At 44.3% G+C, this 17,462-nt stretch overlaps 2 protein-coding genes across 6 annotated transcripts in view; one reads left to right on the top strand and one right to left on the bottom strand.

Moving 5' to 3' along the window:
• The window catches only part of LOC141121605 (uncharacterized), a 196,164-nt gene that overhangs the window by 2,358 nt on the left and 176,344 nt on the right, over positions 1-17,462 (bottom strand). For 2 of the 5 annotated variants that reach the window (XM_073611253.1, XM_073611255.1), the window contains exons 1-7: positions 6,535-6,630; positions 5,252-5,375; positions 5,042-5,165; positions 4,630-4,727; positions 4,344-4,550; positions 4,031-4,255; positions 3,360-3,501 (exon numbers count right to left, since the gene is read on the bottom strand). In XM_073611253.1, the coding sequence (XP_073467354.1) occupies positions 3,360-3,501; positions 4,031-4,255; positions 4,344-4,550; positions 4,630-4,727; positions 5,042-5,126 (757 nt within the window). In that variant the 5' untranslated portion in view covers positions 5,127-5,165; positions 5,252-5,375; positions 6,535-6,630. Of the gene's footprint in view, positions 1-3,359; positions 3,502-4,030; positions 4,256-4,343; positions 4,551-4,629; positions 4,728-5,041; positions 5,166-5,251; positions 5,376-6,534; positions 6,637-17,462 lie in introns of those variants that run through there. The other 3 variants (XM_073611254.1, XM_073611258.1, XM_073611256.1) reach the window with 3 other exon arrangements.
• LOC141121633 (uncharacterized) overlaps positions 1-17,462 on the top strand; it is a gene marked incomplete at its 5' end in the record, with an annotated part of 114,966 nt that overhangs the window by 55,868 nt on the left and 41,636 nt on the right. The window contains 5 exon segments of the mRNA XM_073611282.1: positions 8,103-8,226; positions 8,343-8,440; positions 8,530-8,751; positions 9,238-9,382; positions 14,410-16,028. Coding sequence (XP_073467383.1) covers positions 8,103-8,226; positions 8,343-8,440; positions 8,530-8,751; positions 9,238-9,382; positions 14,410-16,028 — 2,208 coding nt within the window.

Below are 17,462 nucleotides of genomic sequence, written 5' to 3'. Positions count from 1 at the left end.
TCTTTCTCCAGTCCCTACAGCGAGCTGATCCCCCCTGCTCTTTTTCCAGCCACTGTAGCAAGCTGATCCCCCGCTCTTTCTCCAGTCCCTGCAGCGAGCTGACTCCCACCCCCCCTCCGTCTCTTTCTCCAGTCCCTGCAGCGGGCTGACCCCCCCGCTCTCACTCCAGTACATGCAGGGGGCTGATACCCCCTCTCTCCTGTTCGTGCAGCAGGCTGATCCTCCACCACCTCTCACTCCTGTGTGTGCAATGTGCTGATCCCTGTCATAGACTTCTATGGAGGCTTTGGAGAAGCTCTGAAGCACCAATAAAATGACACAGGGTATAATTTTTTAATCAAAGCAAACATAATGTGTAAGCAGAACTGTAAGGTAACTGTTTTATTTAGTGACAGGAGCTTTGATTTGCGTTCAGAGGGCTTTGAAAAAGTATGTCCAATGCTATTAAAGCAAATGTGAACGGGTCCTTATTGCCATTTTGCAAACACAAGAAGTCCTGCACTTCCTTATTTAGTCCATGATTTAGTCATGAATAACAGCGGGGCTGAGCCCCACCAGAGGTCAGAGAGTGAGGATGGGGGGAGAACAACCAAGATGAAGACTGGACTGATCCTGAAGACCACCATCATTGGGTTATTGACTCCTCCCTCATTATCACTTTCTGTTTAAGGTTCCAAAGTTTGAGGATGTTATCACATTATTATCAACATGTAATAGTCTGTGCTCCAATCAAATCATCAGATATAAAATGTCCAGCTGGTAGAAAATGAGTGTAATAAAAGAGAATACATATTATGTGTATATATAGCAGTGGGTAGAGTGCAGAAGTCAGGACTATGTAACGCACATTCCTGACTCAAAAAGTAAAAAACCTGATTGTGCTCAACCACCCTAAATTCAATGAACTATATGACACCACTCACTGTGCACATGTATGAAATACAAAAATATTTATTGGTATAAAAAAACACGTGGAAATCAACATTTAAAATCAAAGTAAATTACATACAACCAATGAACAACCATATAGGTAAAAAAAAACATGTCCAATGTGCATAACTATTCACCCCCCTAAAGTCAATACTTTGTAGAGCCACTTTTTGCGCCTATCACAGCTCCAAGTCGCTTTGGATAAGTCTCTATGAGCTCGCCACATCTTACCACTGGGATTTTTGCCCATTCCTCCTTGCAAAACTGCTCCAGCTCTTTCAAGTTGGATGGTTTGCGCTTGTGAACAGCAATCTTTAAGTCTGACCACAGATTTTCTATTGGATTGAGGTCTGGGCTTTGACTAGGCCATTCCAACACATTTATATGTTTCCCCTTAAACCACTCAAGTGTTGCTTTAGCAGTGTGTTTTGGGTCATTATCCTGCTGGAAGGTGAACCTCCATCCTAGCCTCAAATCACACACAGAGTGGTACAGGTTTTGCTCAAGAATATCCCTGTATTTAGCACCATCCATCTTTCCCTCAACTCTGACCAGTTTCCCAGTCCCGACTGCTGAAAAACATCCCCACAGCATGATGCTGCCACCACCATGTTTCACTGTGGGGATGGTGTTCTTTGGGTGATGTGATGTATTGGGTTTGCGCCAGACATAGGCCAAAAAGTTCAATTTTAGTCTCATCAGACCAGAGCACCTTCCTCCATACATTTTGGGAGTCTCCCACATGCCTTTTCACAAACTCAAAACGTGCCATTTTGTTTTTTTGCTGAAAGTAATGGCTTTCTTCTGGCCACTCTGCCATAACTCTCAACTCTATGGAGCGTACGGCTTATTGCCGTCCTATGTACAGATACTCCAGTCTCTGCTGTGGAACTCTGCAGCTCCTCCAGGGTTACCTTAAGTCTCTGTGCTGCCTCTCTGATTAATGCCCTCCTTGCCCGGCTTGTGAGTTTTGGTGTGCGGCCGTCTCTTGGCAGGTTTGCTGTTGTGCCACGTTCTTTCCATTTGGTTATGATAGATTTGATGGTGCTCCTAGGGATCATCAAAGATTTGGATATTCTTTTATAACCTAACCCTGACTTTTACTTCTCAACAACATTGTCCCTTACTTGTTTGGAGAGTTCCTTGGTCTTCATGGCAGTGTTTGGTTAGTGGTGCCTCTTGCTTAGGTGTTGCAGCCTCTGGGGCCTTTCAAAAAGGTGTGTATATGTAATGACAGATCATGTGACACTTAGATTGCACACAGGTGGACATCATTTCACTAATTATGTGACTTCTGGAGGTAATTGGTTGCACCAGAGCTTTTTATGGGCTTCATAACAAAGGGGGTGAATACATACGCACATACCAATTATCATTTTTTTATTTCTGAAATATAGTTTTATGTATATATTTTTCTAATTTTACTTCTCCAACTTAGACTATTGTGTTCTGATCCATCACATATAATTCAGATAAAAAAAAACATTGAACCAAAGGCCGTAATGTAACAAAATAGGTAAAAAGCCAAGGGGGGTGAATACTTTTGCAAGGCACTGTAGCTTCCTAAAGGGAAATACGTATATATCCTTATATTGAAACCAAGGTTATGGCTGATAAATTGGCAACAGGGCTGTGAATCCCACTGAGTGGAACACTCCACAATAACATCTGTGTTTCTGACAAAACTCAAAGGAAAACCACACAGTTTGTGCTGTAAATAATTGTGAATGGTATGGATGAAAGATGGTAGGATAGTCGAGGAAGATAAATTAGTCGCAGTGGTCCAGAGGAGGTGTAATAAACAGAGTTGTGTTGGTGATATAGAGGATTACGATCAGATAATCAGCTGTAAAGAATACCAAATCTTCCGTTGCCTCCCTTTCACTGTACTATTAATCCTCAAGTAAGGTTGGTAGAACGGACTCAAACTACCATTCCTCATCGTCACACTATGTGTGTCGCGGCTTCACTACTTCACACGCTGGGCAGTATCATCCCTCATACCTCGCGGGGGCGCAGTGAACTATGATTCTACAATGAAGTGAACTAGTGCATAAAAATAAGTGATATTGTCTTAGATCAACACTAGGGAAGATCTTCACTTGGGGAAAGTTACAACAACATAAGTCATGTCCACATAAACCAATAAGCCTGGAAGCGACAGCAACATGGTGGCAAGGGCCACTCTTTGTATTTAACACCATAAGGAATAACAAAAAAATAAACAAGTAATAATGACCACAATGTGCACAGTGAGTGAAAAAAAAAATGTAACTATGTAACGCACAACTTATTGTATATGATACGGGGGACACAGATCAGGAAAGTGACCAGGGTATTACAGGCTGATATCACCCAGTCCCCGCCCTACTCTGGACCAATCAGTGAGCAGTATGGGTGGAGGAATGTATTTAGTGCTAATGACCCACCTGTGGTGATCTCTGTAGGAGTGTCCTCCTCTATAAATGTCCCCGTTATTCCATCCTCCTCCATAGACTGCTGATCATCCCTCACATACCTCTCTTCTTCTTCTGCTTTAATCTCAAATTCTATATCGATTGGATCTCCACTCTATATCAAGAAAATGAGAATGAATATCATCTGTAAAATATAAGCTTAATTATTGTGACAATACATAAAAAATCCACACCTCACCTCTATGAGTCCATGTTCTAGATCAGTGATTACCAGATGCGGTGCTTTGCTTGCCTTTATCCAGCCCTTGGGGCACTATTCCATCCAATGACACCAAGACTGGGGCATAATTCCTGTCACTGACACCAACAACGGGAAACTATCCCTCCCACTTACACCATCAAAAGGGCACCCATTCCTCTCATTGACACCAATGATGGGCCACTATTCCTCCCACTAACACCAACAATGGGGAATAATGCCTTCCATTGATACCAACGATGGGGAACTATTCCTCCCACTGTCACCAAAGATAGATCATTGTTTACTCTCACTGGATGCCAGGACATTTTTTCTAATTTCCCACTGGCCCTAGTCCGGCCCCCTAAAGTTTGAAGGACAATAAACTGGCAGTTTTTTTAGAACGTTTGTGGACCCCCTTCTCTAGACGTTCTGTCCCACCAACCTTGTAAAGGTGAAGGGTGGTGTTATCTTTCTGTGTGGAATCCCAGGAATACAGAGGATGGGGACATCTCTCTGGTGGGTTTCTGTAGCTGGATGACTCCACCATGGTGTCCTGGTACAGATCTTTGTGTCCTTTTAGAAACTCTGACTCCTCCATCATCCCATCCTCATCATCCTCTTTTATCTCTTCTTTAACTTCAACTTTAGGATCTCTCAGGTTTCCACTCTGAATATATAATAAAATGGCATCAATGGTAACAATGCAGATAATGTACAGATCCTAATGATACTATCAGTGATTGTTCCTCATCTACCTGATGATGGTGAGGGATGGTGTGATCTTCCTGTGTGAAATCCCGGGAATACAGAGGACGGGGACATCTCTCTGGTGGGTTCCTGGTAGTAGGTGGCTCCATCATATCCTTGTATCCTTCTGAAAACTCCTCCATCACTCCATACTCCTCATCCTCCTCTTTATACTCTTCTTTAACTTCAATATTATCATCCCTGAGGAGTCCACTCTGAAAGATAGAATAAAACATTCATTGTAACAAAATGCTGTGTATAAATCAGACCTACCAATAATTGTTCCTCATCTACCTGATGATGGTGAGGGATGGTGTGACCTTCCTGTGTGGAATCCCGGGAATACAGAGGACGGGGACATCTCTCTGGTGGGTTCCCATTACTGGATCCATCTGTAGGAAACACACACACTGACTGAATACATTGTTTCTATGTGTTTATCAGATGATGGGGGATCTAGGTGGACCCTCTGTACTGCTCTCTCCTTTATTATTATTATTATTATTCACATAGCGCCAACAGTTTACGCAGCGCTTTACAATGTAGAGGGGGGACAGCACAATTATAGTACAGTTCAATACAGAAGGGACAGGAGGGCCCTGCTTGTAGAGCTTACATTCTAAAGGGAGGGGGTGGTGGTACAAAAGGTAATAGATGCAGGGAATGATTTGATGGGGTTATCCTTTACAATAAAGTCTCCTCTTACCCGGGGTTGTGAGGGGCAGCGGATTCTCCATCATGATGTCCTTGTAGAGATCCTTGTGTCCTTCTAAATACTCCCACTCCTCCATGGAGAAATAGACAGTGACATCCTGACACCTTATAGGAACCTGACACACACAATGATACAGTCACCATCCAGACACATCCCTTGTCTGTTACTGGATAATGTCCCAGAATTCCCAGCACCGCTCACCTCTCCTCCATGATCTCTCTGGTGACTTCTAGAATCTTCATTTTTATTTCTCTATTTCTATCAGGGAGGGAGGTGGAGGCAATGTGATGGTCATATGATCTTCAGACTTCACAGGAGGAAAACTCTAGATTTGAACACACACAGTAAAATCAAATTATATACCCAGAATCCTCCTCACCTCTCTGGTCAGGTCTCCATTTTATGAAAGCCTAATTTCAGGCTAAGATATAATTCACCCCCACGCCCCATTCTGTAGGTTAAAAGTTTGTCACAGCCATTCTGCTATCATTACATACAATGCAGGACCAACAGTCCTGCTTTGCACATGAGAATGACAAGGGTCCACCCACATTCTAAGAGCATAGAAAAAAAGGCAAAGGGCTAGATGAAGGGACATTGGGAGGAGGAGCTGCGAGGTCAGTGTGATGTCATAGGATTCTCTGACTCTGGTTGGAGGAACATTGGGAGGAGGAGCTGTGAGGTCAGTGTGATGTCATAGGATTCTCTGACTCTGATTGGAGGGATATTGGGTGGAGGAGCTGTGAGGTCAGTGTGATGTCATAGGATTCTCTGACTCTGGTTGGAGGAACATTGGGAGGAGGAGCTGTGAGGTCAGTGTGATGTCATAGGATTCTCTGACTCTGATTGGAGGGATATTGGGTGGAGGAGCTGTGAGGTCAGTGTGATGTCATAGGATTCTCTGACTCTGGTTGGAGGAACATTGGGAGGAGGAGCTGTGAGGGGCGCTCTGTGAGGTTGCTGTACACAGAATCATTTCTCCCGGGTGCGTCCCACCTCTACTAAACTGAAAGATGAATTTTGTCTTTGGGCTTTGCCAGGACACATCATATTCCTGTGATCTCCGTGTACTCCGGAGACTTTACTGATCACATTTTAGGATGAATATCTGAGACTGGGATCATTATGGAGACATTCGTTTTCAGGACATTTACTGCAAATTACATTTTTCCCTCTTCCTTACTATTTGACTCATACATACATATTCCAATCTCTTAATAAAAGTCATATAATCCATTAGTATAGACTGATGAGGTGAGAAGGTGATTGGTGGGAAAGGTGACACATCTCCAAAATGAGGAGAATGTTCCGGCCCTGTAAGTGGTGAAATGTTCTGCCCCTGAAGGGGTTAATCTAGGTTTCCACACTATATATGTGTGTATCATCATCTGCTGGAGATAAAAGACATCACAGTGACTATGGAGGAAGAGGACGGACATGACGGGGGGATTACTGGGTGTAAATAGAATATAAGATCTTATTACCTCCTCTACTGCCACTTCCAGCAATGTCTTCTCTCTACTTCCTCCCAACTCACCTCTCACCTGGAACTTCCTGTCTGTATCTGCCATCGCTTCCTGTCTTTCATAGGGACTTCCTGTCAAATGTGGAGCTCAACTTCGCAACTCCCCCTTGGCTCCAGCCATTCATTGTTAGTTACGATAAAGTTCAATAAAAAAAAAAAAAGTGGGGTGGAGGCCACGTGCTTCCTGTTAAACGTGGAGCTCGACTCTGCAGCCAGACCTCCTTGTAGAAAGAAGACGTTGTTGGAAGTGGCAGCAGAGGAGGTAATAAGATCTTATTTTCTATTTACACCCAGTAACCCCCCGTCATGTCCGTCCTCTTCCTCCATAGTCACTGTGATGTCTTTTATCTCCAGCAGATGATGATACACACATATATAGTGTGGAAATATAGAATAACCCCTTCAGGGGCAGAACATTTCCACACTTACAGGGTTGGAACATTCTCTTCATTTTGGAGATGTGTCACCTTCTCACCAATCACCTTCTCACCTCATCAGTCTATACTAGCGGATTATATGTATTTTATTAGTGGCAGGAGATTGGAATATGTATGTATTTCTTTTATAAGAGTCAAATAGGAAGAAAGAGAGAACAATGTCATTTGTAGTAAGTGTCCTGAAAACGAATGTCTCCATAATGATCCCAGTCTCAGATATTCATCCTAAAATGTGATCAGTAAAGTCTCCGGAGTACACGGAGATCACAGGAATATGATGTGTCCTGGCAAAAAGCCCAAAGACAACGTTCATCTTTCAATTTAGGAGAGGTGGGACGCAACCGAAATAAATTATTCTATGTACAGGAAACTCACAGAGCGCCCCCCACAGCCCCTCCTTACAATATCTCTCCAACCAGAGTCAGGGAATCCTATGACATCACTCGGACCTCACAGCGCCTCCTCCCAATGTCCCTCCAACCAGAATCAGAGAATTCTATGACATCACACTGACCTCACAGCTCCTCCACCCAATGTCCCTCCAGCCAGAGTCAGTGAATTCTATGACATCACACTGACCTCACAGCTCCTCCTCCCAATGTCTCTCCATCTAGCCCTTTACCTTTTTTCCTATGCTCTTAGAATGTGGGTGGACCCTTTTCATTCTCATGTGCAAAGCAGGACTGTTGGTTGTCCTGCATTGTATGTAATGATAGCAGAATGGCTGTGACAAACTTTTAACCTACAGAATTGGGGAGGGGGGAGTGACTTACGACTTACATCTCAGTATGAAGTGAGGCTTTAATAAAATGAAGACCTGACGAGAGAGGTGAGGTGGATTCTGGGAATATCATTTGATTTTACTGTGGATGTTCAAATCTAGAGTTTCCTCCTGTCAAATCAGGTGATCATATAACTATTATATTGCCTCCACCTCCCTCCCCGATAGAATAGAGAAATACAAAGAAGATTCTAGAAGTCACCAGAGAGATCATTGAGGAGAGGTGAGCGGTGCTGGGAATTCTGGGACATTATCCAGTAACAGACAAGGGATGTGTCTGGATGGTGACTGTATCATTGTGTGTGTCAGGTTCCTATAAGGTGTCAGGATGTCACTGTCTATTTCTCCATGGAGGAGTGGGAGTATTTAGAAGGACACAAGGATCTCTACAAGGACATCATGATGGACAATCAGCCGCCCCTCACATCACCGGGTAAGAGGAGACTTTATTGTAAAGGAGAGAGTAGTACGGAGGGTCCACCTAGATCCCCCATCATCTGATAAACACATAGAAACAATGTATTCAGTCAGTGTGTGTGTTTCCTACAGATGGATCCAGTAATGGGAACCCACCAGAGAGATGTCCCCGTCCTCTGTATTCCCGGGATTCCACACAGGAAGATCACACCATCCCTCACCATCATCAGGTAGATGAGGAACAATCACTGATAGTATCATTAGGATCTGTACATTATCTGCATTGTTACAACTGATGTCATTTTTATTATATATTCAGAGTGGAAACCTGAGAGATTCTAAAGTTGATAATAAAGAAGAGATAAAAGAGGAGGATGATGAGGATGGGGTGATGGAGGAGTTTTTAAAAGGACACAAAAATCGGTATCAAGACACCATGGTGGAGTCATCCAGCTACAGAAACCCACCAGAGAGATGTCCCCGTCCTCTGTATTCCCGGGATTTCGCACAGGAAGATCACACCATCTCTCACCATTGCAAGGTTGGTGGGACAGAGCGTCTAGATCAGGGGTCTTTAAACTTTTTTAAAAGAAAGGGCTAGTTTAATGTCCTTCAGGCTTCAGGGGGCCGGACTAGGGCCAGTGGGAAAGTAGAAAATGTCCAGTGAGAGTAAACAATGCTCTATCTTTGGTGACAGTGGGAGGAATAGTTCCTCATCATTGGTATCAATGAAAGGCATTATTTCCCATCATTGGTGTCAGTGGTAGGAATGGTGCCCTTTTGACAGTGTCAGTGGGATGAATAGTTTCCTGTTGTTGGTGTCAGCGGCAGGAATTATGCCCCACTGTTGGTGTCATTGGATGGAATAGTCCCCCAAGGGTCGGCAAAAGGCAAGCAATGTGCCACATCCAGCGATCACTGATCTGGAAAATGGACTTGTAGAGATGATGTGTGGATTTTTTTGTATTGTCACAATAATAAAGCTTATATTTTACAGATGATATTCACTCTCATTTTCTTGATTTAGAGTGAAGATCCAATCGATATAGAATTTGAGGTTAAAGCAGAAGAAGAAGAAGAGAGGTATGTGAGGGATGATCAGCAGTCTATGGAGGAGGATGGAATAACGGGGACATTTATAGAGGAGGACACTCCTACAGAGATCAGCACAGGTGGGTCATTAACACTAAATACATTCCTCCACCCATACTGCTCACTGATTGGTCCAGAGTAGGGCAAGGACTAGGTTATATCAGCCTGTAATACCCTGGTCACTTTCCTGAGCTGTGTTCTTCATATCTTATACAATAGTTTGTACATTACATAGTCCTGACTTCTGATCTCTGCCCTCTACCCACTACTATATATAAACATAATATGTATTCTCTTTTGTTACACCCATTTTCTACCAGCTGGACATTTTATATCTGATGATTTGATTGGAGCACAGACTTTTACATGTTGATAATATTGTAATAACATCCTCAAACTTTGGAACCTTAAACAGAAAGTGATAATAAGGGAGGTGTCAATACCCAATGATGGTGGTCAAGGCCACTGTTAGAAATCATGGGGCCCCTTACAGCCTTCCTGATGGGGCCTCACCAACCCGCCTTTACTCCCCCCCCTTCCCAGGGTGCAGTTGAGCAGCAACGCTGAATTTATCTGCCTCCGCCTAGAAATTGAAAAAAAAGTCCCATCTTCTGCTTCCACCTACTGGGCCCCTCTATTGAACTGATGGGGCTCAGGGAAATGTAATTTAAGCCCTGGTAAGCAAGTAGGAGCGAGGGGTGTGGTCTAGTAAAATCCATTCATTTAGGCAGAAATTACCAATAATTTTGCCCTGGGCCCCCCTATTTAGCTGATGGGGCCTGGGACCAGTACAACAGGACCAGTTATACTGCCTTATCAGCAGCCTTGATGGTGGTCTTTAGGATCAGTCCAGTCTCCATCTTGCTTGTTCTCAGCCCATCCTCACTCTCTGACCTCTGGTGGGGCTCAGCTCCGCTGTTAATTATGACTAGAGTTGGACCGAACACTCCCCTCTTCGGGTTTGCAGCAGAACTACCGAACAGGGGAAAATTTCTGCCCCGAACTGCAAACTCCAAGTCTATGGGAGCAGAACATGAGAAATCAAAAGTGGCCATTTTGAAGGCTTATATGCAAGTAATTGGCCACAAAAGGGGTATGGGGGCCCAGGTACTGCCCCGGGGGACATGTATCAATGCTATTTTTTTTTTCTAAAAATTATAGTTTTTTCAGGAGCAGTGATTTTAATGATGCCTAAAGTGGTTGTAAACCCACTTTGAAAAAAAAAACAAAAAACTAACACCTGCAAGACAAAGGCATAATGAGCTAGTATGCATAGCATACTGGAGAGAGGAGGATCATAACAGAACTGAGTCACTGGAGAGAGGAGGATCACAACAGAACTGGGGTCACTGGAGAGAGGAGGATCACAACAGAACTGAGTCACTGGAGAGAGGAGGATCACAACAGAACTGGGGTCACTGGAGAGAGGAGGATCCCAACAGAACTGGGATCACTGGAGAGAGGAGGATCATAACAGAACTGGGGGCACTGGAGAGAGGAGGATCACAACAGAACTGGGATCACTGGAGAGAGGAGGATCATAACAGAACTGGGGGCACTGGAGAGAGGAGGATCACAACAGAACTGGGATCACTGGAGAGAGGAGGATCATAACAGAACTGGGGGCACTGGAGAGAGGAGGATCATTAAAGAACTGGGAGCACCGGAGAGAGGAGGATCATAACAGAACTGGGATCACTGGAGAGAGGAGGATCCCAACAGAACTGGGGTCACTGGAGAGAGGAGGATCACAACAGAACTGGGATCACTGGAGAGAGGAGGATCATAACAGAACTGGGGGCACTGGAGAGAGGAGGATCATTAAAGAACTGGGAGCACCGGAGAGAGGAGGATCACAACAGAACTGAGTCACTGGAGAGAGGAGGATCACAACAGAACTGAGTCACTGGAGAGAGGAGGATCACAACAGAACTGGGGTCACTGGAGAGAGGAGGATCCCAACAGAACTGGGGTCACTGGAGAGAGGAGGATCACAACAGAACTGGGGTCACTTGAGAGAGGAGGATCACAACAGAACTGGGGTCACTGGAGAGAGGAGGATCCCAACAGAACTGGGGTCACTTGAGAGAGGATGATCACAACAGAACTGGGGTCACTGGAGAGAGGAGGATCACAACAGAACTGGGGTCACTGGAGAGAGGAGGATCACAATAGAACTGGGGGCACTGGAGAGAGGAGGATCATTAAAGAACTGGGAGCACCGGAGAGAGGAGGATCATAACAGAACTGGGGGCACTGGAGAGAGGAGGATCATTAAAGAACTGGGAGCACCGGAGAGAGGAGGATCATAACAGAACTGGGATCACTGGAGAGAGGAGGATCATAACAGAACTGGGGGTATTGGAGAGAGGAGGATAATAACAGAACTGGGGTCACTGGAGAGAGGAGGATCACAACAGAACTGGGGGCACCGGAGAGAGGAGGATCACAACAGAACTGGGGTCACTGGAGAGAGGAGGATCATTAAAGAACTGGGGGCACCGGAGAGAGGAGGATCATAACAGAACTGGGGGTATTGGAGAGAGGAGGATAATAACAGAACTGGGGTCACTGGAGAGAGGAAGATCACAACAGAACTGGGGGCACCGGAGAGAGGAGGATCATTAAAGAACTGGGGTAGAGGTCGACCGATATATCGGCCGATATTTGGCTTTTTTTACTTAATCGGCATCTGCCGATTGTGCTGATAAAAAAAGCCGATTCAGCGGGACTTGCAAATGACTTCTGTAATAGAAGTCAATTGCAAGTTGTCTGAAGTTTTCTTCTCTCCTCCTCTGGGCAGCCTGCCAAGTCTGATAAGAAGATACATTGTATCTCTTTCAGGTTCTTTTATCAATAGACTGAACTCGTGGAGAAGTTTTCAGTTTAACCATTTAAAGACTAAATCTTTTCTGATACTTGTTGCTTACAAGTGAAAATCCTGTATTTTCTGCTAGAAAATCACTTAGAACCCCCAAAAATTATATATATATTTTTTTAGCAGAGACCCTAGGGAATAAAATAGCGGTTGTTGCAATATTTTATGTCACATGGTATTTGCGCAGCGGTCTTTCAAACGCAATTTTTTTTAAAAAAAATACACTAATGAAAAAAAAAAAGCAGTAAAGTTAGCACATTTTTTTTCGTCCAAAAGTTTTGATTACCTGTTTTTGTGTATTTAATATTTAAGATATAGTTATTTTTTTTAATCTAAATTCTACATACAAGTGAACTGATCGGAGGTTTGTTTTGTTTAATAAATGTTTAAATATAAAAAATTTTCTGTATCACTTAATACTTAAGGTTGCTTTCACACTGGAGCGGGCATGCATTGACGGTAAAACGCTGTTAATTTTAGCGGCGCTTTACCGTCATTTTAGCGGCGCTATTCGGCTGCTAGCGGGGCTGAAGAAGGGGTTAAATGCGCCCCTGAAGCGCTGCTTCCGAAACGCTTTGCAGGCGCTTCGGCAGCGGTGCGCATTCATTTCAATGGGCAGGAGTGGTGGAGGAGCGGTATACACCGCTCCAAAGATGCTGCTTGCAGGACTTTTTTTTAACATCCTGCCAGCGCATCGCCTCAGTGTGAAAGCACTCGAGCTTTCACACAGACTGCAGGGGATCCGTTTTACAGGCGCTATTTTTAGCCCAAAAGCGCCTGAAAAACGCCCCAGTGTGAAAGGGGTCTAACTGTTAGATTTTATGGGATGAAGGGGAAAAAAAAAAAAAAAAATTGGCCTAATATATCGGCCCAAAAAAATCGGCATCATATATCGGCCATCGGCCACCGCGATTTCTAAATATCGGCTTTGGCATCGGCCAGAGAAAAACCCATATCGGTCGACCTCTAAACTGGGGGCACTGGAGAGAGGAGGATCATTAAAGAACTGGGGGCACTGGAGAGAGGAGGATCATTAAAGAACTGGGGGCACTGGAGAGAGGAGGATCATTAAAGAACTGGGGGCACTGGAGAGAGGAGGATCATTAAAGAACTGGGGGCACTGGAGAGAGGAGGATCATTAAAGAACTGGGAGCACTGGAGAGAGGAGGATCATTAAAGAACTGGGAGCACTGGAGAGAGGAGGATCATTAAAGAACTGGGGGCACTGGAGAGAGGAGGATCATTAAAGAACTGGGGGCACTGGAGAGAGGAGGATCATTAAAGAACTGGGGGCACTGGAGAGAGGAGGATCATTAAAGAACTGGGGGCACTGGAGAGAGGAGGATCATTAAAGAACTGGGGGCACTGGAGAGAGGAGAATCATAACAGAACTGGGGGCACTGGAGAGAGGAAGATCATTAAAGAACTGGGGGCACTGGAGAGAGGAGGATCATAACAGAACTGGGGGTATTGTAGAGAGGAGCCGGAGATCAGCAGAGCTGGCGGACCAGAGCAGGAGAAACTAGCAATGTCACATGTAATGTGTGGCATGGGAGCAATATAGCGGGAGGTGAGAAGGGACCAGAGAGAGGGAAATCAGAGGATCGGCAGAGCTGGGGGTTACTACTAAGTGGGGATCAGCAATGCTGGGAATTCTGAGTGGGGCATCAGCAGAGCTGGGGGTACTACTGAGCAGGGAATATGCTGAACGAGGGTAATAATAAGCTGGTGACCTGCTGAGCTGGGCATCTGCTGTACAGGGGTACCAATAAACTGGGCATCTGCTGATTTAGGGTACTACTGAGCTGGGGTTCTATTGGGCCCCTTTAAAACAAATAGAAAATCAACACACTCAGGGCATTTGCCAAGCTTCATTAAAATATCAAAAAAGCATCACAGAGGCATTATCAAAGTATGAAAAAAGCATGTTGAAGAGGTAGGCGCTTTAATGTGTGTTAAAGTCAAAGCAAGTGTAACTGACACTCGTCCTATAATCCCCTCATCACTGTCACTCCTATAAAAGACAGTTCTCGTTGTTTCCTCACTCTCTGACTAAGGTCCATGAATAAAGAAATGAACTGGTAGGAGATCAGAGGACCCATTTACTAGTTACCTTGAGGGGGGAATTGTAAGATCCTCAGAGACAAAGCTGCCTGATGTGGGCGGAGTCCTGGTTTAGGGGAACCAATCTGCTCATGTCTAGTAATAATCTTTTTATTTCTATTTTAGTAGATGGACGGGAGATGAGGAAAACCTCAGAGGATTGTCTCACTTTGTCTCCAGACTGTAAAGTAGAAGATGAGGACATCACACAGTATAGTCCAGGAGAAAACCCGACTACCTCAAATGTCCATCCGGCACCACACAGTGTAGATGGACCATCGTATTCCTCTTATCCTGAGGAACCTCAGACTGTGAGGGACGGTGCCGTCCTTCCAACAGATAAGAGGTTTTCCTGTACTGAGTGCGGGAAGAGTTTCCCTTTTAAATGCCGTCTTAATGTACATAAAAGATCTCATTTAGGAGAGAAGCCACATTCCTGTCCTGAGTGCGGGAAATGTATTTCAGATAAATATAGTATTTCCAAACATCAGAGACTGCATACCGGGGAGAAGCCGTATTCCTGTCCTGAGTGCGGGAAATGTTTTTCGGATAAGTCCAGATTGTCCAAACATCAGAAATCTCACACAGGAGAGAAGCCGTATTTCTGTTCTGAGTGTGGGAAATGTTTTTCACAGAAGTCCAGTCTTTCCACACATCAGAGATCTCACACGGGGGAGAAGCCATATTTCTGTACCGAGTGCGGGAAATGTTTTTCAGATAGGTCCTCTCTTTCCACACATCAAAGGTCTCACACGGGGGTAAAGCCATATTCCTGTTCTGAGTGTGGAAAATGTTTTGCAAGGAAGTCCCTTCTTTACAGACATCAGAGATTGCACACGGGGGAGAAGAAGCATTCCTTGCCTAAGAAACAATTTTCCTGTCCTGAGTGTGGGAAATGTTTTTCAGATAGGTCCTCTTTTTCCACACATCAGAGGTCTCACACTGGGGAAAAGCCGTATTCCTGTTCTGAGTGTGGAAAATGTTTTGCAAGGAAGTCCATTCTTTACAGACATCAGAGATGGCACAAGGGGAAGAAGAAGCATTCCTTGCCTAAGAAACCATTTTCCTGTCCTGAGTGCGGGAAATGTTTTTTAGCCAAGTCCTATCTTTCCATACATCTGAAAGTTCACACAGGTGAGAAGCCGTATTCCTGTCCTGAGTGTGGGAAATGCTTTGTAACTAAATCAAAACTTGTCATACATCAGAGGTCTCACACAGCTAAAAAGCTGCATTCTTGTCCTGAGTGCGGGAAATGTTTTTCACAGAAGTCCAGTGTTGACACACATCATAGACTGCACACAGGTGAGAAGCTTTATTCCTGTTCTGAGTGCGGGAAATGTTTTGTACAAGAATCACAACTTGTCAAACATCAGAGATCTCACACGGGGGTAAAGCCATTTTCCTGTACTGACTGTGGAAAATGTTTTTCACAAAAGTGTAATCTTTCCGCACATCTGAGATTGCACACAGGGGAGAAGCGATATTCCTGTCCTGAGTGCGGGAAAAGTTTTTCACAAAAGTTTAATCTTTCTGCACATCAGAGATCTCACACAGGTGAGAAGCCGTATTCCTGTCCTGAGTGCGGGAAATGTTTTTCAAGGAAGTCCAATCTTTACACACATCAGAGATCGCACACAGAGGAGAAGCCGTATTCCTGTCCTGAGTGCGGGAAATGTTTTTCACAGAAATGCAGTCTTTCCAGACATCAGAGATCTCACACGGGGGGAGAAGCCACTTTCCTGTCCTGAGTGAGGGAATTGTTCCACACTGAAGTCCTGTCTTCCTGTATATCAGGGATCCCACACAACCCTCAAAGTGTATTAGTGCCTTGAGTGTGGGAAATGTCTTCTATATGAATTTTGCTAGAAAATTACTTAGAACCCCCAAACAATATAAATTTTTTTTAACGCAGAGCCCCTACAGACTAAAATGGTGGGTGTTGCAATTTTTTATATCACTTCAATGCAGAAAAACACAATATAATACCCAATTGTTTGGTAAAATATAAAAGATGATGTTACGCCGAGTAAATTAATACCAAACATGTCACGCTTTTCAGATTGGCAAGCTTCACGGGCAATGTTCATGTTTATGTCTTCATGTAATGCACTTTTTCTTTTTGTGTAATATCCTTTTTTTTTTCTTGGACGGCTTACTGTATTGTGGTGGGCGGTCCTTAATGTTTGACTGTATACTATACGCGTTGATTGAAAATAATAAAAAATAATTTCCAAAAAAAAAAAACATGTCATGCTTTAACATTGTGCATGTCCCTGGAATGGCGACAAGCTACGAAAATTATACTGTATTATCATTAGGCGGCACTTTTAAAAGCCTTTATAGGTTACACAGGAGGTCTGGTGCTAGAATTATTGCTCTTGCTCTGATGTTCTTACATAACAAACATACAATAAAAATCCCAGCATTATACCAAAAGACGAAAAATTTGTTCTTTTGCAAAGTAGAACCTCCGTAACGCATCAGACAGCCTACTGATCCGATTGTGAAGGAGGTTCTGTTCACTCCTAAGGTTCTGGCCCGTCATCTTAACTGTCGTGGAAAAACCCGCTATCCTCTTTTGCGTTAATAAGCACACAGTGCTTCAGTCTAATGGTATAATGCATCTTTAAAACCCAATGTCTCCCGTATTTCCCCAATAAACAGATATAATCACCATCTTAGCTCCTTCATCTCAGCACGACTGCCCTGCCGAGCAGAGCACTGGCTCTTTTATTCAAAGACAACAAAAGCAATCAAAAACAGGAAGTCCTGGCCCCAACAGCCAATCGCTTCCTCCATGGGAAATGACCTCACAGGATATGACAACACAGGATATGAATGTCAACACAGCAAATCCTTCCAACAGGATGGGTCCGTTCCTGCTGATGGGAGATTATCTGCAGGTGTACGCCATAGCACCCCAAATATGTTAACCAGGCATACAGGGGTGACACAAGCGCACATCCGCTAAATAATGTCTTTGCAGAGCGAACTCATCCCACCCCAGACGATCGTCTGTGCATCGCACAGGGGCCCTTCGCTGGCGGACATATCCTCACTCCGCAAACACCTCTCTCCAACCTCAGGAAGTTTTCCACTACCAAACGGATCTCAACCAGCGTCAGTCTACCCCAGTCAGCTTTTTAGAGCGGGTTGCGGGAGAACTAACACTGGGAGAC

This window comes from Aquarana catesbeiana, unplaced genomic scaffold (assembly GCF_042186555.1).
Source record: "Aquarana catesbeiana isolate 2022-GZ unplaced genomic scaffold, ASM4218655v1 unanchor226, whole genome shotgun sequence".
Classification (NCBI taxonomy): Eukaryota; Metazoa; Chordata; class Amphibia; order Anura; family Ranidae; genus Aquarana; species Aquarana catesbeiana.
The sequence above is the reverse complement of the archived record's forward strand: the minus strand, read 5'-3'. Positions and strand labels throughout refer to the sequence as shown.